Genomic DNA, 27796 nt, shown 5'->3' with positions numbered 1-27796 from the left:
GCGGCGGCGACGTCACTCTCTACGTACTCCGGTGACGCCCCGCGCTTACCCACCATGCAACGGGCGATGTCCGAGGAAAGATGGCGGAAGGAGGAGCGGCGGATCTGGACACCCAGAGAGGAGAGGTCGCGGCGCTGCTGAAAACACAGCTGAGGAAGGGGGACACTTGGTGAGGCCCGGGCTCAAAGCATTTCAGAGACGCAGCGGAGCCGTCGGCCTCCTCCGCCGAGGCTGTCAGCGCCATGGTGGAGGAGGAAGCCGCGGTGACGAGCCGTGTTGACAGTTAGCTGCGAGCTAGCTAACGGAATCTCGTCAGCTTCATGTGTGTCGGTACGGCGGGCTAGCGGCGCTTGAGCTAGCTGCGCGACTGCCAATGAAGAACCACCGCTCATCTTTTAAATGTTGTGTTTTAGCGGCTGGTTAGAGCTCCTGCTAACCACCGCGTCACTTTTAACTGATGACACCACGGCGCGGCCACACACCGGTCGTTAGCTCTAGGCAGCAGGCTAGTGTGGCGCTAGCTGGCCAGACCACCGGAGCTCCAAGCTTCCCAGTCAGCGGGTTCATCTGTCGACTTCGGCAGGGCGGAGTCGGGGGAGAAAAAACACCTGTCAAAACCACAGAGCCAGCGAGAAAGGCATGCAGCAACCTGAACTCCACTCCGAATCTGCTGCTGCCACAACTGTCAACCTGATCACTGATTGACCCTCACACCAGATTTACTTGTTGTCACTGTATAAATACATACTAATAAAGTTAGTGGTGACTCTTGATGTGTCTACATTAACAACCTTGCTTTATCTGAACTGATGTGTTCCTGCCTGCCCTCCTCTGCAGGTACCTGGTGGACAGTCACTGGTTTAAACAGTGGAAGAAATATGTGGGGTTTGACAGCTGGGACAAATACCAGATGGGTGACCAGAATGTCTACCCAGGCCCGGTTGATAACTCTGGTCTTCTCAGAGGTAAGACACGTGAGGATCCAGCTCTTTAGACCCAAACTCACCTTATTGCATTTATTGTTAAATAGTCTGTGGCGTTAACATTACTCCATGGCCCCTCGGATAGTGGGGCCAGTCATTCTGGAAGTGGCAACAAAGAGTTCAGAGGAAAAGGGGATGAAAACCACATTGTTGGTGAATGCTTTTCTGAGTCGGGGTAGGGGGGGTTCATATAAAGCTCTCCAGCTCCTTTGTCTTCTTTTGTGTTTTGTGAGACAGTCATCGCAGGTTCAGTAGCATAAGGGACTAGTTATTGTAGTCTCACTGAATGTGCCTTCCCTCCATCTAGATGGGGACGTGCTCGCCATCAAGGAACACCTCATCGATGAGCTGGACTACATCCTGGTCCCCACGGAGGGCTGGAACAAGCTCGTCAGTTGGTACGGGCTGACAGATGGTCAGGAGCCAATCGCACGCAAGGTACATTTTTAATCATTCGCTCAAGAGTATGAATGGATTTTGAGGGGGAGCGTGCACAGCAACGTGATGCTGGCAAAGGTGGTTTTCTCTGATGCATTATAATGGTTGTGGTTAGTAGTTGGTTGTGGCTTGTGTCAGGCTGAAAGGGATAATGTGCGCTAGTAAGGCCATTTAAGATCATTGTGTCTGGAATACAGTAAAATTATTACAAGAATTAGTTCTGGATCAGGGAAATTATGTGTAACAGCAGAGCTGTAATTATTTATAATTGTATAGATGTGGCTCCACTGCTGCTCATTATAAGTTATATTTAGTTTGTGTTAAGCCATTAGAGAATCTACATTGATGTTTTGATAAATTGGTTGATTTGTCAGTTTGATGTACAAAGATCCACTGGAGCATGAAACAAAGATGATACTGATATAGTGGATATTTACTACGCATTGACAGAAAGCAACATCAGTGCTGTTTTTCATTCATTTCATTCAGTTTCTCAGTCATTTCTCTTTTCAACTGAAGGTATTCGTTGTCGTTTTAATGGAAACTTTGGTGCACATTTCACTGTGAGGCTGTACGTGTGTGGTTAGTTTAGTTAATGGAATACTTCATGATGGCGGCCACAACTCAACTGAACCCATGGTATCAAATCCCTGCCTTAAATCTCACTAGTCATGGCATCATGGCCGCGAGAGGAGGTTCCTCTTTCCCCTTCATCTCTATCATTCTCTCTCACCCCCCTTTCCTTCCGTTGACCCTCCTCTTTTGCCATGTATGTAGTGGGACATATCGGGTGGCCGCCGGGTTTCTATTTTCAGGCAACGTTCTGGATGACTGAAAAGCTACATGGAGCGATCTGCAAGACACAACATGCAGGAGGTCCATTATTAGTTTTTCTTTCTTTTTTTGAAACTATTTGTTTCTTTTGTGGGGTTGTCATCCTGAGGTGCGGGGGGATCATGCTTTTAAAAAAGGATGTAGGAGGATTTTGGTTAAATGTTTGCTCCTATGTTCCCTTCCACTATCCAGTGTCCCGGTGTGATTGCCAGCAACGGTGAATTGTTACTGCGTGTCCTTGTTTTTTGAAGTGGAGGAATGCCGGCTGAGGTCACACTGAGAGAAGCTTGCGAGAGGAGTGCGACAGGCATAACCAGTATGGGAGGAGTGGGTGGGCTGAATGGTTCTGGCTCGGCTCTGATTTGAGAAATTCTCGTCAAGAGTTTGACGATGAGTTGGGCTTTTAGCTCCTTGCTAAAAACACATGGGTGTTGTGCTGAGGGGTAGGAGGGGCCCACCGGGGGATCGGGGTTTCTGCAGCATAGGGTAGGGGAGGGGCTGGGGGAGAATCTGAGCTGCGAGTGTGTGTGCAAGACTACTGCAGTTCTCAGGGACATTTGTGAAGTTGTGACCCTGTGTGTGTGTGTATGTGAGCGGGTGTGTCGGAGGAGCTCAGCGGTGAAATAAATAGGCTGGGACCCCTCAGCTGTTTCCACGAGGTGCTGCTAATTTAGGCACTTCAGTCTGAGTGCTCCTATCAGGACACCAGACGAGCGGCAACCAGGGCAGCAAACCCTGCTTTGTTAACCACAAGAGACAGCAGCGCATACAATCCACAACTTACCTATTAAACTTCAATGTTTAACATAGAAAGTAAGTAGAATAACATATAAGTGCTGCATGTGACGTGCTGGATCAGTTGGAAGCTTACTACTCCTGGTGATATTCTCTCCTTGGTGACTAGCTGTCAAGCAAGACACTGCTAACTATCTGTTCTAGGGATATATAGAGGTAATATATGGTGGCATCAGACCATTTGTTTTGAATTTGATGATAGTAAGAAAGAGCTGAAAATACCTTTAATAATCTTTGTATAGATTACTTATCATTAGACAAATTGACACCTGTATATCTGCAGTATACTGTCATTTAATTCTCAACATATAATATTTGAATAGTTAATAATACCCCATTTTTTTCCTCCAGGTGGTGGAGCAGGGTATGTTTGTGAAGCACTGCAAGGTGGAGGTGTACCTGACGGAGCTGAAGCTCTGTGAAGACAGCAACATCGACAATGTGATCACCAGACGCTTTAGTAAAGCTGACACAATAGGTAGGTCTGAGTCACTGTCTTTAAACTTGCATGGTCATACTTTCAAGCAGATCTTCAGCCCTATGTATTTACCCTCTGTTCAACACACATACTGACTAAAGGACACTTTGAAAGATATAGGACTTTAACAAAATAAATTCACACTGAATGTCTTGCTTTTAAAACATTGCTTAAAACATTATGTAACAGTGACTGTCATGATTTTGTTCATGGAATACAGAGGATTTGTAAACCTCAACATATGCAGTCACAAGTGGCACACATTCACAAAAGGTAACAATTAAACACTGTGGTCTTATGTATTTTTTCAATGTCTTAACAAACTTGCACAAGATGCATTTACTGCTCTTATTTCTTTGTCTTCACTGCTAATATCCCTTCATATTTGCCATTAATCAAACACGAGATTGCCTCAAAAGTCCTGATTTCAGTGCATTTATTTTTCATTTAAATTTCATTATATCAGCCGCATCAATTCATGCTCCAAAAGTTGAGCAAATTCTTGATTCAAAGCAAACATGACGAGATGAATTTACTGATCACTTCCTCATCTGTGGTGGAATGGTTTTTACCTCTTTCACTTCCGATTTTCGAGGTAATTGTTGGTAATCTCCTACCTATTTCTGTTTCACACTTTGCTGCAGATATGATCGAGAAGGAGATGAGGAAGCTGTTCAGCATTCCTGATGAGCAGGAGACCAGGCTGTGGAACAGGTACATGAGCAACACGTTCGAGCCTCTCAATAAACCTGACAGCACCATCCAGGACGCTGGCCTCTATCAAGGACAGGTAGGAATAACCCTACATGGCTTATGACAAACATATTTGATAAGCAATTGACACTGAGGTCTCCAAATATAACTTGGTTTGTAAACAGTTAGTATTCCAGATCAGTGAAAGCTCTAGTTTATTTTTTCCTCATTTGGCTTCTGCCAATTAGTGTTTTTTTGGTCAGAGCAGAGTGGAGATTAAAAAACCTGTCTTCTTCTACTTAGCTTGAATCCAATATGTTATCATGACCAGCAGTGGGCACAATAGCTAATCAAAGTACAGTGAGGTAATCAAAAACTTATTTGAATATTAAGTCAAAGACGTGTGCTAAGTATTTTCACAACATACTACAAAATCATTTAAACGCCGTAACTAATGCTGTGATAAGTTTCTTTCGGCATTTCTGTATCACGTGAGGTGGCGCTCTTGTCTTATTCTGTCTGTTTCTGATCATGGCTACTCATACCTCCCAAGTTTCTCTCCTGGGTAAATGAAAAACCCTAAATTTTAATTTATTTAGAAGAAAATGACTTCATTGTGTTATTTATAATCATCTCTGAGAGTGAAGGTGGGGTTGTGCTGAGATAATTTGAGACGACTTTCCTGTAACGAGACGGTTAAAGTGTCAAAACACTCCAAGTTTCGTTTGTCAGCTGCCATGCGAGGGACACAACCTCTCTTCGTAAGCTGCTTAAACTTAACATATGTATGTCTTGGCATCCACCTGGCAGTTGACTCTTAACAAAGACACACTCAGACACCTGGCCACAGTGAGGCAGCAGGCCGTCCTGCTAACCAGCAGCAGTTTCCTGAGGATCGCTAAGCCTTCGACAAATCCTCACCAAGGGAAACGGCAGATAAGATCCCTGTGTTTGTCCCATTTGAAACTGCCACTGACATTTTAGCTGCAGCTGTAACAGGTTGTTACACATTAATCTTTATTCTCAAAATAAGCTCTTCATTTAAAAAAAGTTGTGATAAATGCATTTAACCCATTAACGCACCAGATAAAAGCGCCCCTCTAAAACCTGAGGGTTTTCTGAGGAGCAGACAGAATTGCCAACGTTGATTAAAACCTTTAATATCTCAGCCTCTGAAACAGAGAGAGACATGAAATAAACATAACACAAACATTTGGCTTTCATCGTAAATCATTGCTAATTTCCCTAAATTAATAAAAAACAACAAAGCCAGCAAACTCGCTGAAATCCCACCCTTCTTCTTTTCCGTCTCCCTCAGGTTCTTGTGATAGAGCAGAAGAACGAGGATGGCTCTTGGCCCCGAGGCTCCACGGCTCCCAAGTGAGTGAATCGACACAACGCATCACATGGCTTATATTTCGCTGTTGACCGAAGGAAGTTAGCTCAGGAGTGGGATGCAATATCCACGATGTAAAATATAATAAAATATTTTTGCTTTGGTCGGTATGAAGGCATAAAAATGTAACATGATGACACAATTCCTTTTCTTGGAAGTTGTATTTTATTGCCTTTGCTTTGGAAATTGCCAAACCCTCTGTAAACAGTCCATGCTCTGTCACTACAGCACCTCATCATCTTCCAAAAAGTCCCTTCTCTCTATGACTTCCTCTTTGCTTGACGTTTTGTTGCTGACATATTCCTCAATTTATTTATTTGATCTCATCTCAGTTTAATTTAATGGACACTCACAAACCTTTCTTGGAATGGCTGCTTATTTTCTCTACTCTAACTCATGATCTATTCTTTATCTTTTGAAGGTCATCTGGTGCTTCCAATCTCTCTGCTTTGCCAAAGATCTCGCCTTCATCTCTCACAAACAATCATAACAGCACCTTCAACAGCAGGAAGTAAGGCTCAGTAGTGGGCTTGAATAGCTGAGGGGTGGGCATGGATGTTGACAGCCAGAGATGGAGCCTTTAGGTGTAGCTCAGTCATGGCTTCCAAAGTGAAAGCGGGCTAAAGAAAGGCTGCGTTAATTCTTACTGAAATTGAATGGATGAAGTTTGATTCATGCAAACTGTGTCTCAGCTCAATTTATACTCCACATTCCAGTCAAGCAGTTTACATTATCCCAGCGTAAACTGTCTCATAGTTTGTTTTCTACAGGTCTATCTCTGGCTGTGGTCTGGGGCTTAAAAAACTATCTCCTGATGATGCAGTTTCAGCTGATAGCAGGGCAGGGGTCGGGGCTTACGTGGGATTGATCTCGTTGGAATTTTCTTCAGTGACAGCAGTGCTCTCTATAAATGGCCCACTGGGTGCCTCAGTCAGCATTTAGTTGTGTTAAGTTCTTAGTTTGCATCTGATTTTCTATGTGACTGATTGATAGCTACGGTTCGGGCTGCATGGTTATGGTTGATGTTAAAATTATTTTACCCATTAATCTGTGCCACAAGGCCTGTTCTAGCTTAGTCTTATACAAGAGCTGATCACAATATGTCAGCAATTTGTTTTGCGATGCAATCACAAGTCAAAAACTTATAAAATCCAAATAACATAACCAAATTAATCAAATTAAATTGTTTTCCAACTTTTAGGGTTTGATTTACTTCAGTCTGATAAATGTTCCTATTGTACTTGGTCTTACATTTTTTTTACATGTGTTACCTGGCCTGCATCTCCTTTTTCAGTTACATTCAGACTCACATAAGTGCTATGAGGAAAAGAACACAATCTCTTTTCACCCCAGCCACACTGGATTAGTGAGTGGCGCATGTCCATTGTGGAATGTCTTGCTTTTCATTTCACCCGTGTTATCAGGTTCGAGTAGGGACATTGCCCATGTGAGACACACACCTAAGCTGCACGGTTCACAGCAAAATAGACAGTGACACTGATTGTGACATATTTGCACAACTGGAAGAGACACAGCTTCATACCACAGAGTCCTGGAATTTAGTTTTATACATAGGCCGACTTTTATTTGAATGAGATACAGTAGGAATACTAGAAACCTCACGTAGCAGCTCTGCAGCAGACACACTCCCTGTGTGAACAACAGACACCTGGGAGATGCAGCAGGTCAGCGACACAGCCTCATTTGAATGAGGCCAGTTTGATGAAGCTGTTAAGCATAAAAGCTGAACCAGTTTCACTTGGTGTTTCTACTGTTGCAGTGAAACGTAGAATATAAAGTTATAAAATCCTTAGTCAGACTATGATTTAGCATTGGTGCATTAGTGTCTAACTCATGGATCTGTGTACTCTCACTGGTACCTGAAACAGCAGTTCAACACCAACACAGTCCCTTATGTTGTTTTATTGCAGTGCTGTTGTTGTGTCTTATTGTGCACATAATTCTAGTACAGAGATAATGGAACTGTATAATAGGAACTGCACTATAATCTTTGGACCTATTTGTTATCTTTTAGACCAACATTTTCCTCATGAAACAAAGTCACTGATTAACAAAAGGGTTTTCATGATCAGACTGTCCTCCGGTCAGATCTGGTTGTTTCTTCATTTTTAAAAGACGAGTGCAGTACCTGTTCTAAACCTGTCTGTTTGGAATCGGCCGTTTGTTTGGCTTGCGGTAATGCTGGTTGCATCTTTCTGTCTAAAGCTGTAAAAGTGACCTGCTGTAATTGAGCCACGTCAAGTGTAAACCGGCTGCTGGACTCCGCAAGCTGCTGCACAAAGAGCTGTCCACCTGTTTATTCAAAGTTTGGTGAAGCTTGAGTCAGTGTGCAGAACCCTGAAATGGAGAATCGATTGCAGTTGTTGTGAACACACTGATGCCGTGATCGACAACGATGAGATGAACAGTTCTCAAGATATTTGAGGCACAGACAGACTTTGAAATTATTTGATTGGTTATTTGATAGATGGCGTCTCCAAGACTTGGTCGCTCAGATCTCTTTACTCAAGATTTTGTTGTTAAACGCTGCCTTTCCAGCTGTTTGTGAGAATCATTCTGGTATTTAACAGCACTCCTGCATAAAGGAAGTTTATATACCACATCTAGCATTTCCTACAGAATCGATGTAATGTGTGGGTGTATCAGGATGTGCACAGATTCTGAATGACAGGTACACAGACTAAAGAGTGAAAGATGAGTTAACTCGTGAGAGAGAACTGCATTGCATACCACTTGTGGGTGGTATACTCACACATCTGCAGGTGATACTCTGAGCTCTGAATGTCTGCTTGGACTGTAACAACTTTATGGACGATAGAACGATGAAACAGTTTTACGTTAGCGTGAGCAACTAGGTCTCCACACAGCTTTACAATGCAGCAACAGAGCAAAACACCAAATTCTAAATCTTTTATGTTATGAGAAGTTGAAAACATTTTCAGCTCATTATGAAACTGGCGGCACAAATTAGAAAATGGTGGGCCGCCACGGTCTATAGAATTAATTTGAAAAACACCAATCAGTGCTTTCAGAGATATCAAAAATGAATCAGACAAATAAAGCACATTCTTGTTCATATTTCCAAAATCGCTTCATGCCTAAACATGCAGCCCTAGTGTCAGGCTACATTTTCAGATGCTTCATTCGTTCTTTATCATCTTTACACATGAGGCTGGAGTGTTGCAACACAAGTCTTGAATCACAGCTTAGTTTCTTTTCAGCTTTCAGTTTCTGTTTTCTGAAAACGTAACTGTAACCCGATTTCCTCCAAAGCAACTGGGCCCCAGAGGATCCGTCAGCCCTCTGCTAGAGAGCACTGCTCGACTGTGGGCGGAGCATTTGTGCCTCTGCTATCCAGGAGACTGTTACTGTCCCCTACCTTTCCCCTAATGTGTGTGAGATTTACTGCATGCTGGAGTGTGTCTCTGTGTGCGTGTGTGTCTTATATATAGACACTCTGCACTGCATTTCTCAATACTGTGGAATTCATAAATAATGACTGCAAGCTCGCCACCCAAAAAATCAATATTGATAAAGAAGGAAGGTGTTGAAGTGAAGCAAGCCCGCCCTTCTTCTGCTTTAAAGACCAGTTATATTTCAGCACTGGCTTGTAGCTTTGTTACGTGGTGTCACATTCTCATTTCTCTGCATTATATTGTTTTTATAGCAGCGTCACAGTTTCCTGTCGTGGAATGCGTAGAGTTGGTGACTTTGGGGAAATTGGATATTGAGTCAGAGCAGCTCTCCTGTCCCTGATTCACTGTAGTGCCAGTGCTGTCGTTCCTCTAAATTATGCATGGTGTCTGTTTTATTTTTTTTTTCATTTGAAATGTTCCCACATTACATAACACTTGTCCTTTGGATTTTTGCGGTTACATTGCAGTCAGTTTAGCATCGGTAGCGACAGTCGGCAGCAGCAGTAAGTGTCACCGTCTCGCTAGGTGGTGTCCCCAGATTCTGCCAGCTAGCCCCCAGCTCTCTCTGTGTCCATGTATCTCTTGGTCTCTTTCCCTCTCCTCTGAACTCATTGCGATGCACATGTTCTGCAGTCTCTAAGTGACCTTCAGAATACATTTCATCTGCTCCTGCTTCCCCTCATCGCTTTCCTCCACACCCTGTGATGAAACCACCCCTCTCTCCGGGTTTTGTTTTATTTATTTAAACCCTCCTTTTTAAAAAGCTCTCATACAGACACCCATGGCATATTAACAAGGAGGAAAGAGGGGAGGGTGTGTGTGTTTCTTAGTGATAAAACAATCATAGGATGCATTTTAACAGCAGGAGAGGGAAAATAAGATCAGGAAATGTGTGTGTTGAGACGAGCGAGACCGCAGTGTAATGTGTGGCGGAGTGTAAGAAAAGGAGATAAATGTTGTGTCGGCATGAGTGAACATGTTAATGTATGTTAGAGAGAGAGAGTGGTAGAAATATACTAAGACAGAGTCAGGCCTGTGAATACTGCAGCCTCAGCTGGATGCAGTGGATCAGCTGCCCCCTCCATCCCCTCATTTCTCTTCTGTCAGCCTCTCCCCCTTGTACTGTCCGCCCCTCCCCCTCTATTCTCCCTCCCTCTCTCTCTCTCTGTGAACCTCTAGCTTCGGTAGCAGTAGTCTTGAGCATCCTTGTTGCTGCTGATGCTGCTATAAATATCCGCCGGTAGCCGTAGCGCAGCAGAGAGCAGCAGGCAGGCCAGAGGGAGGAGCAGGAGACCAGAGGACAGGACGGGACAGGACATCCGAGGCAGAGAGGATAACAAGATGACAGGCGGTAGAGGCCGAAAAAGACGAAGGGGGGAGGAGAGAAGAGGGATGCTGCTTAGTTAGCTCTGAGAGAGAAAGAGTGTGTATTTGTGTGTTTGTATGTTTATGTGCGTTGTGGTTTGGTTGTTGGCCCGTGCTGGACTCGAAAGTCAAATGCAGGCCTAAACTTGATTTGGACTGTATTGAAGCTGCTGCAGGAGCTGCACTAGATTGAGCTGAATTATCATCAGGACTCAATAGTGGAAGACTGAAGCTGGACTTTACCTTCCCGGGCCTCATCAAACCCCAGGATTTGTATGCGTCGGACCAGAACCAAACCTCACCTGGGCTGCTGGTCGGTTAGTTTTGAGTGGACATGTGGGCCGGGATGGGCCGGGGTGGTGCTGAGATGTCATGCTCCTGTGTTGCTGGTGGTGCCTGAGGCCGGAGGCGGTGGAGCTGGACAGCAGAAGGGTGGACCACCGTGTGTTGAACTGCGAGGCCACCGCTTCCACCGCCATCACAGCTGTTTCCCTTGACCAGTGGGAGTCAGAAACTACCAATACAGACTTGCAGCCACCCCAGAGGTCTGCTGAGTGCTGCAGTTGGGGGGGCCCAGCTTTAGGCTCTATCTGATTGTTAAGGAAGCCTGAGAAGTCTTTGTGGGGGGGTTATAGGGTTGAATTGTGGTTTGGAGTCTTTTTTATTTTTTCACCAACTTATTACCAACTATCTCATGATATATTTCTGGTTAACATAGATGTAGTATGTAGTATAATATAACTGTAGAATAGATGTTCATGACCAACATCCACCCATCTGTTTATAACCTGCCTGTTTGTGCGTTTGTATGTTTATTGCAGTGTGAAGAACTCAAGCTATAGTCTGCCATCCTACCACCCCTACAGTAACAGTTATGACTACTCAGACCAGAGCAGGCAGAGTGAGCGCTCAGGCCTCTGTGGACTCTCCAACCTGGGAAACACCTGCTTCATGAACTCTGCTGTGCAGGTAACACACTGGCCTCCAGGGGGCCCCACAGTTCTGAGAAGAAAGTATGGAAAGTTGTTGTAATTCTTCTCAAGTCTTTAGAGGTTCATTGGACTCAAATGTGCCCAAATGTACATGGGTTCATGCTAGTAGTCAGTGACAGCATGTCGGTTTCAACCTCTTCTGATTATTGACCTGTCATGCTTCTGCTCCTCCTTAGTGTTTAAGCAATATCCCTCCACTGACGGAGTACTTCCTCAAAGACAAGTACACAGATGAGCTGAACGAGGACAACCCGCTGGGAATGAAAGGGGAGATTGCCAGGGCCTACGCTGAGCTTATCAAGCAGCTGTGGTCGGGCAAATACAGCTATGTCACCCCGAGGCCTTTCAAGGTGACTACATGGAGAAAAAAACATGAATATCTTTAAGTATTTTGTTAAACTTGTTAAGTTCAGTAACAATAACACAATATAGTTTATTCAGAAAATTTGTTGTCAAATAGAGTAGCTGTTATCTTTCAAATATTTGCTCTGGCAGTTACTGAAGAAAGCAAAAGAATGTCTTTGCAATAAGTAATAGTAAGTTACAAAAGCACAAGTAGAAAACCAGACAATAATAGAATAACCAGCACATAATACTAGAGATGAACAGACTATTCTATCAGAATAGGTAGGAAACAGTGGTAGATGACAGATTTTTAAGTGCAGGAACCAGTTTGAATCTTCAGAAATTAAAAAAAAAAGTCTTGCCTGAAACTGTGGGGAATAATAAACTAAAGGTTCGGAGCTCACATTTAAAAAGACACAAAAACAAACAGGCTACACTAGGAAGTGTGTTATATTTTTGTATGTATTTAATCTTATGGTTGTCTAATATTGGGTAAAAATCATCTGAGCTTTTCTTCTTCCTTGTGTTTTTGTTATTTTTTTCAATCTGTTTATGTGTTGTCTTCCTCCAGACACAGGTGGGCAGATTCGCCCCCCAGTTCTCAGGCTACCAGCAGCAGGACTCCCACGAGCTGTTGGCTTTTCTCTTGGACGGCCTTCATGAGGACTTGAACCGCATCAGGAAGAAGCCCTACATCCAGCTCAAGGATGCCAACGGCAGACCCGATAAGGTCATGATCAGGACTTTTGGAAAATACCCCAAAAATGTGTTAAATCATCTCAAGCTCTGAAAGTGCAGTGACTTTGTGCCAAATGTTTTGATCAGTCCCTTTAAAATATTTGGATATGTTATTTCACATGTTTTTTAGCCTCTGCGCGGGTGACAGCCAGTGGCTGGAGGTATTATGTTTTCGGGTTGTCCATCCCATTCTTGGAAAATGTAATGTGAGGGAAGTTGTATTCACTTGGACTCAAGAATGATCTGATTTGATTTTGGTGGTCACGGTCACGGTGACCTCACAAAGCACATTTTTGTCTTGTGAATGCGATAAATCCGAAACGCCTTGAGGGAATTTTTCACATTTGGCACAAACATTCACTTGAACTTGGAAATCATTTTGGTAGCCAAAGTATAAAGGTGAAGGTCACAATGGTCTCACAAAGTGTGTTTATGGTTTTCTTGAAGATAAGATCAGATTGGTACAAAAAAATTGGTACAAACATTCACTCAAATATGAATTTGATTATATTTGTCTGGAGGTCAAAAGTCCCTGTAAATGTGATTTAATATGCCTGTCTGGAGGCACAATACCCTGGACTCACTGATTAACTGATTCAATTTTGGTAGTCAAAGGTCAAGGTCACAGATGCCTCAAAAAACATGTCTTTGGTCTCTTGAATGTGATATCTCAAGACTGCTTGTGGGAATCTTTTGATCAGTTGTCACTGTGACTCAAAGATAAAGTTAATACATTTCAGTGGTAAAAGGTCACATTCTTAGATCTGGAAAAAAAAGAATGTAGAAATATGTTCACAGAAACAGCACTGGCTGGAGGCATACAACCGCAGTGCTATAATTCTAGTTATACAAGTTATTGATCCCTATAAAGATCACTAATATTTGCTGTGCTAATAATTATTCATAACTTGGTCTAGTTACAAATGGCCCTTCTCAACAGTTCCCATTTTGGATGCAAGTTTTTATTTTAATTGTTCATCTCCAGTTTTGCGGTCTCTTGTAAAGGCGGTGTGTGTTGTGCGGTCTCTTCCAGGTTGTGGCGGAGGAAGCATGGGAGAACCACATCAAGCGAAATGACTCCATCATCGTGGATATCTTCCACGGCCTTTTCAAGTCAACTCTGGTGTGTCCTGTGTGCTCCAAAGTCTCAGTGACTTTTGATCCTTTCTGCTACTTGACCCTGCCCCTTCCCATGAAGAAGGAGCGGACGCTGGAGGTCTATCTAGTCAGACTGGACCCTCTGGCCAAACCCACACAAGTAACATGCAAACACACGTCAGTGTTGTATCATAACATTGTGATCTCATGTGAAGACAGTGGAAGCAAAGGCCTTGTGTTTCTGTTTCAGTACAAGCTGACTGTGCCAAAGGTGGGCTACATCTCTGACCTGTGTACCTCCCTCTCCAGCCTGTCTGAGGTTCCTGCTGAGAAGGTATAAACATCACAGTCAGCTCAGCTCCACTCTAACCCTTTATTAGCCATCACATTAAAATGCTGAACATCTGCTTGGACAGCACAACCCAAAAACAGTCCTTTCACTTTTAAACTGACCCTGCCCACCCGACCCCAGCAGTGTGTGGAGAAAGTGTTTAATCAAATTCCTTATAAATTAATATAAAGAAAACGATATGCATACAATTACGATTAATAACCTAGGGGCTAGGTTCATATACCAGTTAAGATTTCTTCACTCATTGTATTTCTATTCTATCTTTTCCTCCAGATGATTGTAACTGACATTTATAACCACCGTTTCCACCGTATCTTCGCCACCAACGAAAACCTCAGCAGCATCATGGAGAGAGACGATATCTACGTGTGAGTATCGAGCATGGCTGACAAGAAAACTCAAAGTTTGATTATGACAACAGCATTATTTACATTCAGATTACAAACAAAAGAATACAGATTACAAAAGTCATGAGACTTTTCATGAGAAGTTTATGGCCTTTGTTATATTATTTGAGCATTAATTGTAACTGGAATTCATGATACAGTTTCAGATATTTTGCATTAATTGTGTCTTATTTTCAACGTAATGTTTATTGGGCAAAGCAAAATATATCCACATTCCAGTCTTTACATTTTTAATATATTGCTTCCATGCCTCTTTGCTTCAAATTTAAATACCCCCTTAAGCTTTACCTTCATCCACACACATGTTCAAACTCTAAGAGACCCTACCCATATACATCTTCACCTCTACCCTCAGCCATTGCCCTCTGTTCCTTCATTGTCTCAATTCTGTTGACAGGACATTATCATCCAGGGAAAGTGTTTTTGTACAACCCTTAGTTACCCAACAAAAGCTGGGAAAAAACAAGTCAAACACCATATGTACAACTAAATAATTCTGGCTCATCAATCAGCTTCAATTTTATTAGTAGAAACCGATTTCAACATTCACATCTGCTGCTGACTTCTCCAGTGTGACTTCAAAACAGACCTCACATGTGTCTGCAGGTTTGAGGTGGCAGTGAACAGGGTGGAGGACACAGACCATGTAGTGATCCCTGTTCACCTGAGGGAGAAGTACAAACAGTCGGGCTACAACCACACCAGCACGCCGCTGTTCGGACAGCCCTTCCTCATTGCTGTACCCAGAACCCTCAGTGAAGACAAACTCTACAACATGCTGCTCCTGCGCATCTGGTAGGTCCACGAACTTGACACAAGTCAAGGGCTTGTGAGTTTTGACGATATCCCTCAAAGAAATTTGCTGTGTATAAATGTCTTTCTTTTGCAGCCGGTTTGTGCGATCGGCTGTAGAGGAGGATGAGGAGGAATGTGAAGATACACAGCCGTCCAAACAACACACTGTCAATGGTAACGCCACTAATGGACTCCTGGAGGAGGGGTCACCAAGTAAGTGCTTTATGTGTTGAGGGCCTGGGCACACCTCCAGTTCACTTCCAATTTGTGGAGTTCAACTTCGGTGAACTTAGACCTGCAATATTCACTAGCATTTTTGTTTGTGAGACGTTGCCCTAATTTATTATGTTACTTTATTTGCTTTATATTTATTGGCTTGCTTTAAACTGCTTTGTTATCCTGAAGGCGAGATGGAGACCGACGAGCAAGACGACGAGTCCAGCCAGGATCAGGAGCTGCCTTCCGAGAACGATAACAGCCAATCAGAGGACTCTGTCGGAGGGGACAACGAACTGGAGAACGGCGTAGTCGGCCCACAGAACTCCACCAAAGGCCAGCAGACGGCCGAGCACAACAGAAAGAGACTTTTTACATTCCAGTTCAATAACATGGGCAAAACGGACTTTTCACTCATCAAGGAGGACACCAGGCAGATCCGCTTCGACGAGGGACACCTCAGACTCAGTGGTATGTAGTGTGGAGAAAAAAATAAATCCACCCAAAATATTACTAATTTATAATTCAAGCATGGTATATTAAGATTCATCATTCAGTACCCAAGGGCTATAAACATGTTTCAAAAATACAATGAATACATTAGTCATTTTCTAAGCACAAGGGTAAATCATCCTGCAGTTAGATCATAAAGGATGGTGATAAAGAGTTGAACAGTGACTCATCTGATCCGTCATCTCTTCACCGTTTCACAGACCGCTCTTATCTCTCTTTGGACTGGGAACCAGAGATCAAGAAAAAGTACTTTGACGAGACCGTTGTTGAGGTAAAACCAATATCGGACTGTTTTGTCATTATCAGACACAGAAATCTAATTTCCCATTGTATCATAGGAGGAGAATCACTTTTTAGCACGTATACTGTGAGCGTAGAGGAAAAGCAGTCTGCTGTCACGTAATGAAATATGGCAGAGTGACCCAGACAGGAGCAACAGGGAGTCGTGGTGACGAGCTTGAGCGTCTTGTAGTCAAAAGGTCAGACGTCTGGTGTCTGCTGCAGCTACTGCAAATGGTTTAAATCAAATGATAAATAAATAAGAGGGTTTGCTAAAAAACCTTGTTAGTAAACACTGAACTAGCTCATTTTTGCATTTACATAGGACACATTACACAAGTTTAAACATAACATATCGTATGTAAAATGGTTTTAATTAGAAATTAGTGGTAATACGCTTATGATACTTTATAAACCAATCAGTAAGAATATAATACTAATATAAGGTCTCTTGATGGTGAAGTGTTACCAGTTTTTATTCTTTTTTTGGACAAGGACTTCATCTATGTCCAATGATACAGAACTGATACAAGTAGTGTTTTCTCACAGTTATTTTTGTGTGTGTGTGTGTGTGTGTCTGTCTGTCTGTCTGTCTGTCTGTCTGTGTGTGTGTGTGTGTGTGTGGCACTGAGCAGGACTTTGATAAGCACAAGAGCATGGAGTACAAGCCCCAGAAGAAGGCATTCTTCAAGCTGAAGGACTGCATTGAGTTGTTCACCACAAAAGAAAAACTGGGAGCAGAGGACCCGTGGTGAGAAACACATGCCGCACTTTCAAAATAAAAGTTACAAGCAACTGGCAACACCAGCGACCTGTCGAATGTTGCATTATGACGCTTTTCTTACACCATGTCCACCCTCGCAGGTACTGTCCAAACTGTAAGCAGCACCAACAAGCCACAAAGAAGCTGGACCTGTGGTCTCTGCCGCCAGTGCTGGTGGTCCATCTGAAACGCTTCTCCTACAGCCGCTACATGAGGGACAAACTGGACTCCCTTGTTGACTTTCCACTGAGGTGATGATGCTTTTATCACGCGGCAGACGCAAAAAGAAAACAAATATCTCCCAGTGAAAAAGCGGAAACACACACGTAGAAGACACGAAAACCGACACCAGTCTCTCAGTGTTAAGAAAATCTCGTGATCTCTGCAGCAGAGTTAATAGTTCACTTCCTGCCTCTGCCTGCTGCACCCGACTGCTCCACCTCTTGCCTGAATAATGCGAAGGATTTGTTGCTGTTGTGAACGCGTCTGTGCAGTGAAGCTCCCACTGTGTTTTGCATATGTGAAAGGCAAACTGCGGGTAAACTCTGTAGCAAATTCTCCAGATTTTACCCACAGGTCTTGTCTGAAAACAGCGTGAGAGTTGTCTCCGGACCGCGCTGTGGGCTGCGGTGACCTCACGCCGGTACGTAACATTCTCCGAGCAGGCAGAGCCAGTCGTGAACACCAGTGGTGCAGCAGTAACGGGAGGGGGTGCATTTGTTTTCAAGTATCAACAGTCGTTCCTCAGAATTACTCACCCTTGAAGAAGAGCCATATTTATTGCGTTGCATTGAATCACAACTCATATCGTACTGTGTAGCATTCAGGATGAATTTATCAGTGTTGCATTAGTAGTTTCTACATATGTTTCTGTAATGTATTGGATGGTGCTGGACATTTATATAATTCTTTGCTATATTTGCTGTTAATCCTTTTTATAAAAAAGTTATTTGTTATGCACATGACAACTTTTCTACATTTTTCCTTTAGAGATCTGGACATGTCTGAGTTCCTGATCAACCCCAACGCTGGGCCGTGTCGCTACGACCTCATCGCTGTGTCCAACCACTACGGCGGAATGGGAGGAGGCCACTGTAAGATTCACACTTTATCACAGAGTCACTGAAACACCTTCTTTCAAATTTTCTCACAGTGTGTCTCACAGATGTGTTTCTATTTACCTTAGCAATTTAAAAGCTGCTCTTATTGTTGACTTTTGTTTTTTGGCACTGTTTGGACATGGGTTCCATTTTTTAAATATAGTATCAGAAAAAAACAACCCTCATTGTTTGTGGTATTTGTAGCATCTAGGTTTGAATTAGTACTTATTACTCACCACTGACTTCACAGCTGGAGTACTCTGTTTGTTTTTATGACTTCATTTGTGTCGAGTTTGTCTTGTTCTGTTGTAATAGAAGCCAACTGTGTGCCTGTGTTAATGGATACACTTTTCAGAGTTTGTGTGTCACATTGACAACTGTCCCTGAATGGAGTTTTGAAATAGAACACGGCATGAGTGTGTGAAATTATCAGCACTTCAAAACATCCTAAAACAGTGTGAATATATAAAAGTACAGTTATGAAGAGGAAACTGTGTTTAACAGTATTGTCATGTGTTTAATATTGTACTGTATTCTTGTTCCTTCTCAGACACTGCTTATGCGAAGAACAAAGACGACGGAAAGTGGTACAACTTCGATGACAGCAGCGTGTCTCCTGCCAATGAAGATCAAATAGTGGTAAGTGTCCTCATTTTGTAAAGCCAGGCAGCCGTCCCACTGTACGTTCATCAAACACTCATTCACTGGACACAAACCAGAACATTTCATTTCATCAAAGTAATGTACTTCTGATCCTGTGACGAATTGGGATGAATTATTATTATCTCAAAGATTTCCAACTGCGCTCAAATTCTCAATAAGCACCAATAGGTTTCCGAGGACACTGATTTCAGAGGTCACAGCTATTTTGTTGCTCTTACTTATAGTTCACATGAACAGTAATTGGCAGGTTTACTCAAGTCAGAGATTTCGTTCGTTCGTTACTACGGTGGTCCTGAGGGTCAAAAGACAACATTAGGGGAAAAAAGACAGTACAGTATTTTGAAAAAAAGACAACATCATCATACTTAGGCTTAATTGGATTTAATAGTTTTAAAGTGTTTTAAAATTGGAACTCAACATGAAAACAGTCACAGTCTTCATATTTGATCATCATCTTCTGCAAGTCAGTATAGCTGAGTAATTTTTGTGCATGTGTTTCTGTGTGTGTTTCTAGTCCAAAGCAGGCTACGTGCTGTTCTACCAGCGGCAGGACACAGTGAAAGGCACAGGCTACTTCGCTCTTGATCGCGAGGAGGACGAGGAGGAGGAAGAGGAGGGAGAGGAGGAGGAGAACGATAACGAGGACGAGGAGAGAAGGGAAAAGAAGAAGACGGCCTCCTCCACTCAGGCCGCCTCGTCCGCAACAGCTGCCGCTGCTCAGAACGATGAGGAGGACCTGAACGAGAACAGGCGCAGGAAGAACGACAACGAGCAGCAGGAGGACGAGGAGGAGGAAGACGAGGAGGAAGACGAGGAGGAGGAGGAACAGACGCCCACACGAGATGTCGCCATGAAAACCAACTGAAGTGGATGCAGAAGATGCGGATAAATGGAGAGAGAAACTGGGATCTTTCCATCCAAAGCCATATGGACAACACAGCATGGCAGCGGGCGCCACCAGTCCCACCCAGCGGCTCGGACTCGGCCGCTCCACAGGCGGAAGCCACTGCGGTGAAGACGCCTTTTTAGGTCAGGGAGCTGCCGCGGTACACAAATCTACTATCTAAGAAATCAGGGCCCTCCTCTGTGGTTGTATCACGGTGTGTGTGTGTGTGCGTGTGTTTGTGTGTGTCGCCACGTCCATTTGTTTAGGATTTGCTCACTGAACGACACCAGGGACTGAATTATTTTTTGAGGCTTCACAGTACGTTAGTGTAGCACTTTGAATCTTCCTCTGCTTTTTGTGTTCTATTTTAATTTTATATATTTTTGAGAGCAATGCATTGTTTGCATATCATTTTTAGTATCATTCAGATATTTTGTAAATATTTTAAACACTGAACCATTTTTGAACTTGCACAATCACCAACCATCCACTTTGGGTTTTTTTTTTTATGTATTATTGCCACACACACTGCAGATGTTGAACAGTGAGGTCGTCTCTTCAAGGTATTTCTCACATACAAAGCTTAGGAAGCTGCCTTTAGTGATTCAGCAGTGAGACGCATCTGCAGTCTAGACTTAAAGGTCCAGTGTGTGAGAATTAGATGAAAGGTCAGAAGCTGAATATATGTCTTTGACAGTAGCTCAGACAGGACGAACTAAACACCTGTTGAGTTTTTATGACAACTGAAGCCTACCACAGGTTCATGTTGTGAAGGGGAGGGTGAGGTGAGGGGTATTCAGCTGCAACATGAAACTTTAACACTAGATGTCACTAAATTCTACACACTGAACCTTTAACATAGAGAAGTGACGTGTGGTTTTAAAGTGTCACACAGCCAAACTGTCCGAGCTTTGTGCTACTGCTGCTGCTGCTGCTTCTATGATCTCGCTTTTTTAGTATTTAGTAAACTGGCACCAAACTTAGTGATTTAAGGTCTTGCTTGTGCTATCAATCTTGGCTCCTCTGATAATTTATTTCTTAAATCACAAAAAACAGAAGGATTAGTATATTGTCCAGCTAGCTTTGCAGAATAACCAAACTGATTCTATTTTTGAAATGTTTTAGAATTTCCTGGTGTTCAAATTTCTGTCTTAATGAACTCGGCAATTGCAACAGAGACCCTGTTCCGGTATTAACATCTGTCCTCAGTCAGCGCTAACACTTGTCTGTAACCATAAATTGACTAGTTTGTCTTCACCGACACACGACAGAAAATCAACCAAACACAGACCAACACAATCATTTCTATTTCCATTTATTTCAAATGAATGAAATCTATCTTCATAGTAGATCTGTGCAGAGCTCTTTGATTCATTCAGTCCCTCCTGACTCCGCTCCGTCTATCAACTCATACTGGGCTAAAACAAGAGATGACCACTTGTGATCAAATCTCCCAGGACGGATGTTAATACCAGGTCTGAACGGGGCCTGATGTTTGTTGTCAGGGTTACCCGGCAGACACAAATCGTCCCGTCAACTCTCCCTATGTAACTTTGTAGGTGGTGTTTAATGCTTTAACGTGGCTCTGCACTCTTTTCTCTTCTTCATATTGGAGGCGCTGTGAGATTGGGAACATGGGTGATTTTGCCGACATCAGATGCATCATCTCTTGTTTGGATCACCTCGGCCTTAACTCTTAATCTCAGACCAGTCGCCTTTTCTTTGCACATCACTGTCACACCGTCTCCATTACACCGCACACATCAACGCTTCAGTACGAATGTCCACATTTGCTTGTTATATCGCAGCCACGGCATCTCAGTTATTGTTTTTACACCCACAAGAGGGCCAGAATGTATGCTGAATGGAATGAACACTGACCAGATGTATGTGGTTGATGCCTTTTGATTCTTTATAGGGCCAGGTCTGTTTTTTTTCTTTTTTTCTTTGTTTTCATGGCTCCCTTTCTTGGTTTGGTTGAATGGGATGGTAATGGCTTTCCTCACCTTTGATACTCGCTGTATGAATTCATGGGTACTGCTGAATGCGTCTCCTTCCAGAAGGGCGGGGAGAAGACAAATGCTTCTTCGTGGCCTGAGCTTTGAGGATGGGTGAGGGAGAGGGGAGATAATCTGAGCGCTGTGGGGGTGAGTCTGCCCGAAAGACCAATCAGCTTTTTCGGGATCATGATACAGTGAAAATATTTTGTGGCAGCTTGTTGCAGGATATTCCTCCATCGATGTAACCCTATTCTCCATGGTGGAGTGTTTGTTTTCTTTTTCTACCTGTTCTTTCCATTGTAAACAGCATTAGCGTACCTGTTGTCGCCTCAGAATATTACATGCGTACCATGCCTTTACCAGCGTCTCCGTGCTTCACCGCAACGCCACTGCCTTGCCTTTCGGGGCGACTCACCCCTTCCTGACTGAGTGAGATGTGATTGCTACTATAGGCTTATACAATACTGTACATAAGAGTTCACTCTGTGAGTGCACATTTGATAAAGTTTATTTATTTATATGTAAGCATTTAATAATAAACAGACAATATATTTAAAACCTTGGCAAGAACTGAAGTGTCGGGTGGGCGGGGGAAATGTGGCTTCAGTCCTCACAAACATGCCAGTTTGCAAAGTCTTGCCTGCGCTCTTGTCAGGGAGGGAATATTTTTAAGAAAAAAAGGATGGTTCTGTTGTTTTGGGACTTTTTTTGTAAAAAAAAATGAGATAAAATAATCAAGACATCCTTGCATGATGACATAACGAGGGTTTCCAGGTTTGGCTGCACTTGAGTTCACTTGGGTTTACATTTGAAATGTGCATGTGTATTTATACACAATCTTCAATAAAGTTGTGTAAAGCTTCTTGTGCATTCTGTGGTGTGTATGTTATGTTTCATTGTTCATAAATAATGGAAGATACATCGGTGATGATCGGTGTCAAAGCTGTTGTGTAGTTTGTGCTCATCATCATCATCATCATGAGAAGCAGCCCACATTTCACTGGTAATAATATAAATAATAAAAAATGAAAAGCTATAAATCTTCTCAACTATATGTTTTATTTTTCAGGAACGTAAATTAGTTTTGTAGTTTGATCAGACAAAAGAGCAGAAACATAAGGGGAAAGGCAAACGGAGTAAATGCAAGGAAGTTGTGATCATTTTTGCATTATCACAACTTGACATCCTTTATATTTGATCTCCAGTATTTTCATTGACAGCATTAATCACCTATTATTATCCAATATGTGTCGTTATGCTATGTGCTGTAAAATCAGTTTTGAGCGCCTGAGGCATCCTGAGGAGGGACCTGTACACACAACAGAACAGTGTGCTTCTTCGTGATAAACCCAAAGATCATAAAGGTTCAGAATCATGTCAATCTGCAGTGACGCCACAGCATCTGTAGCAATGTGCACCTCAGTATAACGGCCCCTCGGTGCTACTCGCAGCTTTTGGATTTGGAACCCAAATTTTAGAGTCGTAGTATTTATGAACTCTTTGCTTAAAAATCATAAAGATCTCCTGATGCCATCCTTCCTCCTCGGCCATACCATGTTGTGCAGCCTCTGAACATCCCCATCGTATTAAAAGAACAGATTGTTTTTTTTTTAAATATTATTATTACTTATAAAGTATATAGTAGTATTTACTACTGCAGTTCCCGTTCTAACCCTGCTTGTTTGGAAAGTTTATCCGAGGACATAAAAGAAGGCTTGTTCAACTCACTCCACAGACTGAAGGCTCACTGCCCTGCCCCCCACTGACTGCTACAGAGCGCTGGTCACCTGTTTATTAAATCTGTATTAATGTTCAATGTGTCACGTGTCCAAATCGCACCCAACTCACTTCACTTCCTTAGGCAATTTACAATAAACTTGCCAAGTGTGAAGTCGATTAGATGAACGGTTTACAAAATATACGTTCCACATGCAGACAGATGTTTGTAGAATTAGTGGGTTATAATGGACAGGTCAAAGAAAAAGATTGTAACTGTCAAATGAGCACAGAATGGAGATTCACAAAATGCAGCTGTAATAGTTATAATTAAAAACAGTACAGTTACAACAAGATATAAAACATGAGATGAGAGAGCAAATCATTCAATACTGTAAATTGAAATCTGAGGTGTCTAGTATTCATCATGAAACGGATACTCTGGATGATCTGCCCACCTGTTGAGTAAATGGAGAGAAACATAGATTATTTCTTTATTAGAGGAGCAGAGCATCAGTCACGCCGTGTGCATCGCACTCACATGAGGAGCTCCACGAAACGAATATCCTTGTTCAACCCCTCAATTGCCTTCATCTCAGCCTCCGTCAGAGAGAAATCAAATATCTGCAGAGTTTCAAAAGACATCGATCACAACACGCTTCGTATTTTCTTCTCTGATATTCCAAGATTTATGTTTTGGTGGGCCACACGAGCAAACCTGAAAGTTCTCCTTTATGCGAACAGTGTTGAAGCTCTTCGGGATGACCACCACTCCTCGCTGCACGTTGAATCTCAGGGCCACCTGGGCTGTGGTCTTGTTGTACTTTTTGGCAACCGATACCAGCAGCTCATCTTCCAACAGTGGCGGGCACTTAAGGTTCACCCTGTTGGAAAGACCGGTATTTTACTCAAGACACAACAAAATGCTCGTCTACAGATGTGTGCTACCTTTAAGTGCAAGGATATTACTGTGTGAGCATTCGTCTACCATACCAGGATGAATCTCTAGATGTCCCCAAGGGGCTGTATCCCACAATGACAATTTCCTTCTGCTGGCAGTATTCCATCAACTTTGGCTGAGTGAAATAGGGATGGCATTCAACCTGTGTTTAGAAAAACACATATTGGTTGTTAGTTTCTGTAGAGAATTTAAGGATCTATGCAGCCACCGTGAAGACACAACTGAAATGACATGGTCTGGTCTACTGAGGATTTCTGTGATTTGCCTTATACTTAAATTTAAAAATATGAGCATTGGACATTTCGCTTGCCGCCACCTTTTTCGATTTGAAAAAAGTTATGCACAATGATAATTATGCTCAAGAATGAACCAACCCTTTACTCACTCGAGGAGGAAAGGAGGCATTTGTGGGACAGTTTAGCTGTGCCGCTGTAACGCAATCCGTCTTCAAACGCAGCTTGACCCTGAATTGAGACTTAGCTGTTTTGCTTGGTGCATTTTACTGTTTGTCAGCAAGTTCTCTTCCACCTATTACCCAAAACGTGCACCTTCTTTTCAGGATCGTTCCTGTGTCTGTACCTGGTTTGAGACTGGCTTGTGTTTCAGCCCAGGTTTGTTCAGAATCAGCTCCAGTTGTCGCTTGTTAAAGTTCGATACTCCAAGAGATTTCACAAGCCCTGCGTCTTTGCAAGCCTCCATAGCCTGAGAGTAAAAACAGAGCACAGCCAGAAAGCAGCAACTTAAACTTTGGACCATCTGTGTGTGTTTGACAGGCACACAACACAGGCTGAGTGAGTGAGTGAGAGAGAGAGAGAGCGAGAGAGTGAGTGAGTGAGAGAGAAAAAGAGTGAGTGAGTGAGAGAAAGAGTGGGTGAGTGAGTGAATGAGTGAGTAAAATAGTGAGTGAGTGAAATAGAGAGAAAGAGTGAGTGAGTTAGTGAGTGACTCAAACACTTCACTCACCCCTCCACCTGCATAGAGTAGATAATGAGTGAATTTTCCTGTTTCTGTGAACTATCCCCTGTAGATCTATGAATTATTCTCTGAGCTTATACTACACCAACATCTCCAACTGACATAGACAGACTTTCTCCCCCCCAGGTCGCACATGCAAACAGTATTGTTTGACCAAACTGAAGTGCAAACAAGACCTACTGAGTAACTGGGAAGACCTCATAAATATGCCTATCGGTGAATTGTGGGTTTGACAGTTTTTCTCAGTTTTGCACATTGATCACACACGATGCAGCCATATGTGAAGGTTAGGGGTTAGTTTTATTCTTGAATATAAAGTAGAGGGCAAGTCTTACCTCCCATGTTGCACAGAGGTCCGTCTCATGATAGATATATTTCCCATTGTCATCTCTGGGGTAGTATGTTTCCCCTGGCTTCAGAAAATAATAGTATTTTAGTAATAATGACTTTGGTAATGATAATGATAACTTTGGCAGTAATGCAATGCTCACAAAAGAGAAGCCATGTTTTTGTCGACAGGTACAGAGATACGTTTGTTTACCCTGAAGGCAGTCGGCATTTCTACTATATAGAGGTCCACATAATCCAACTGTAATGTCTTCAATGTTTTCTCAAGAGCAGGTCGCACCAGTTCTGGAGGATGGAAGGTGTTCCACAACTGCATGAGACAAAAACAAAGCTGTAACTTGTTACAATAAGTGTAGCGTTCACCGTGTAGCCAGTAAGTTGTAACTTCCCAGACAAACTAACCTTCCCACAGTAGAAGATGTCCTCTCTCTTCACGGTTCCATCTGCAATTTTTTCCCTTATCGCTTGTCCCACCTCATGTTCGTTGAAATAGACCAAAGCCCCATCAATGTGTCGGTACCCGGTGTCGATGGCCACTTTAACTGATTCACATGCAGTTCCTTTAGGCGTCTGTAAGGAAATTGTTTACTCAGTGAAAAATAGTCTACATGTCCCATGGGTAATTTGGGTAAATATTTTGTGTCTTACCGCGCGAGGGTCTCCGTATGTCCCCAGCCCCATCAAGGGTATGCTGTTCCCATCACTCAGGGGAATGGAGTGGCTCTCAGCCGTGAGGTTCATTCTCATCAAAGTGGGACTCTTCAAGCCGTCACAGCTGCACGCGTCCTGGTTTAGAGCCCAAGGTTGAGTGAGTTATTCACAGCAACGATTTATCCTTCCCTGCTGCACTTTGATACAGTTGTGGCTCCTGAGATAATGTTATAAGGACTTTGACTCCTCCCTGGAATACAGGGGTGGAGTGGATTGAGGCTATAATTTAAAGGTAAAGTTTGCAAATTATATGAATTAAAAAAAGGTTGAAAGATTTTGTCTCAGGGCAAGTCAATATATATTTGTGAGTTTATTTGTTCCCCAACTTGAGGTCAGCCTCCCCTGGGTCAGTTGCGAAAACACAGAGAAGGGGTTGCAATATGACAAAGTGAACATTGGGGTGGCCCAAAATCTTCATTCATATTTAAGTATTCTGTTATTTAAAGCAATGTCTAATACTGTATTGTAAGTTGAATGTGTGCTTGGTAATATAAACATGTTTTATGTGTATTTAATATAACTTTATATATTCATTTTTTTTATATTTTTAGTAGTATATTAGATTATATAAAATATACATAAATATCTTTAAACTAGCATGTATACTTTAGACTTAAGACGTAAGACACATTAGGGCCACATTGTTTAATGTTTTATGGTATTTTTTTTAAACAAAGAACAGACATATATGCATTGCTATAGATCTATGAAGACAAGTGAAGTTATTTTGGTGTCTTTTTTTATGGTCCTCATAGCAGAACAGTTTTTCATAGCATTATTTGGTTATGAACCATATTTGAACATTGACACATTATTTAAAATAACATATTTTTCCCATAATTTTGCCAAAAAGTGTTATTTTTGAGTTCAGAGGCTAACAAATTTGGGAACCCCTGATTTAACCTTCTAGGTTTTCTGTGAGTTTTTCGTAATGTGATGTCTTACCGTTTATAGCAAACAACCCTTAGGATCCAGTGAAACTGACCATTTGTAATTTGCTTTGCAAATATTTATTTCAAAAAGGGTGGTTTGTTCAATTACGACTAATCAAACAGAGTGAAGCGTGTTTTTTCTCCTGGCTCTCTAGTCCTGCCTCTTAAATTTAATTTTGTATCATTTACACTTGGTGGTAGGATGTAACTAAGTACTTTTAATTCATTAATTAATTAATTTACTAAGGTAAATTTATTTTGAGGTACTTTTCACTTTCACTCCACAAAATACATCAGCAAATATCTGTACCTTCTACTCCACTACATTTGACAATGCATTGTGTTTCATGTTCACATTGTTTGTTTCTTTTATATTCTTGTGAGCAATCAATAAGAACTTGACTTAATTTTACTCAAGAAGAAACGTAAATGTGGTACTTTTACTTGTGTACATTTTTGTCTTTTCATTTGTCATTTTACCTTCGTAAAATGTTGGAGTAGTTCCTCCACCACTGTTTACACTTTTAATCTTTATATTTATGAATAATGACCTTCAGTATTTGGGTCAAGAAGCTCATAAAAACAAG

General features: G+C 42.4%; 2 protein-coding genes across 9 annotated transcripts; one reads left to right on the top strand and one right to left on the bottom strand.

Moving 5' to 3' along the window:
- Positions 1-44: 44 nt before the first annotated feature.
- LOC109632832 (ubiquitin carboxyl-terminal hydrolase 15-like) lies at positions 45-22428 on the top strand. Of its 8 annotated transcripts, none has more exons than XM_069519447.1 (22): positions 45-169; positions 838-965; positions 1291-1421; positions 3402-3528; positions 4173-4318; positions 5540-5601; positions 6039-6128; positions 11241-11388; positions 11588-11761; positions 12328-12486; positions 13528-13752; positions 13843-13926; positions 14218-14312; positions 14958-15146; positions 15241-15359; positions 15552-15833; positions 16076-16146; positions 16790-16905; positions 17019-17168; positions 17908-18011; positions 18568-18656; positions 19195-22428. In XM_069519447.1, exons 1-22 carry the CDS (start codon positions 81-83, stop codon positions 19543-19545), a joined length of 3129 nt encoding a protein of 1042 aa, XP_069375548.1. In that variant the 5' UTR covers positions 45-80; the 3' UTR covers positions 19546-22428. The 8 variants fall into 8 exon arrangements, 6 of the variants coding, with proteins under 6 accessions (XP_069375548.1, XP_069375549.1, XP_069375552.1 ...); XM_069519451.1 differs by having other exon boundaries at positions 52-169; positions 4173-5220; XM_069519448.1 differs by lacking the exon at positions 6039-6128.
- A 1164-nt stretch (positions 22429-23592) lies between these two features.
- Positions 23593-26425, bottom strand: LOC109632831 (aldo-keto reductase family 1 member D1). Its single transcript, XM_020092313.2, has 9 exons — positions 26215-26425; positions 25969-26136; positions 25760-25876; positions 25554-25631; positions 24823-24945; positions 24276-24385; positions 24001-24166; positions 23824-23906; positions 23593-23740 (listed from the first exon to the last, which is right to left on the bottom strand). The coding sequence occupies exons 1-9, from the start codon at positions 26311-26313 to the stop codon at positions 23698-23700; spliced, it is 987 nt and encodes a 328-aa protein (XP_019947872.1). The 5' UTR covers positions 26314-26425; the 3' UTR covers positions 23593-23697.
- Positions 26426-27796: the final 1371 nt, after the last annotated feature.

The sequence above is a fragment of the Paralichthys olivaceus genome, chromosome 23 (assembly GCF_024713975.1).
Source record: "Paralichthys olivaceus isolate ysfri-2021 chromosome 23, ASM2471397v2, whole genome shotgun sequence".
Taxonomy (NCBI): Eukaryota; Metazoa; Chordata; class Actinopteri; order Pleuronectiformes; family Paralichthyidae; genus Paralichthys; species Paralichthys olivaceus.
Note: the sequence above shows the minus strand (reverse complement) of the source record. Positions and strands in the feature narration are given on the sequence as shown.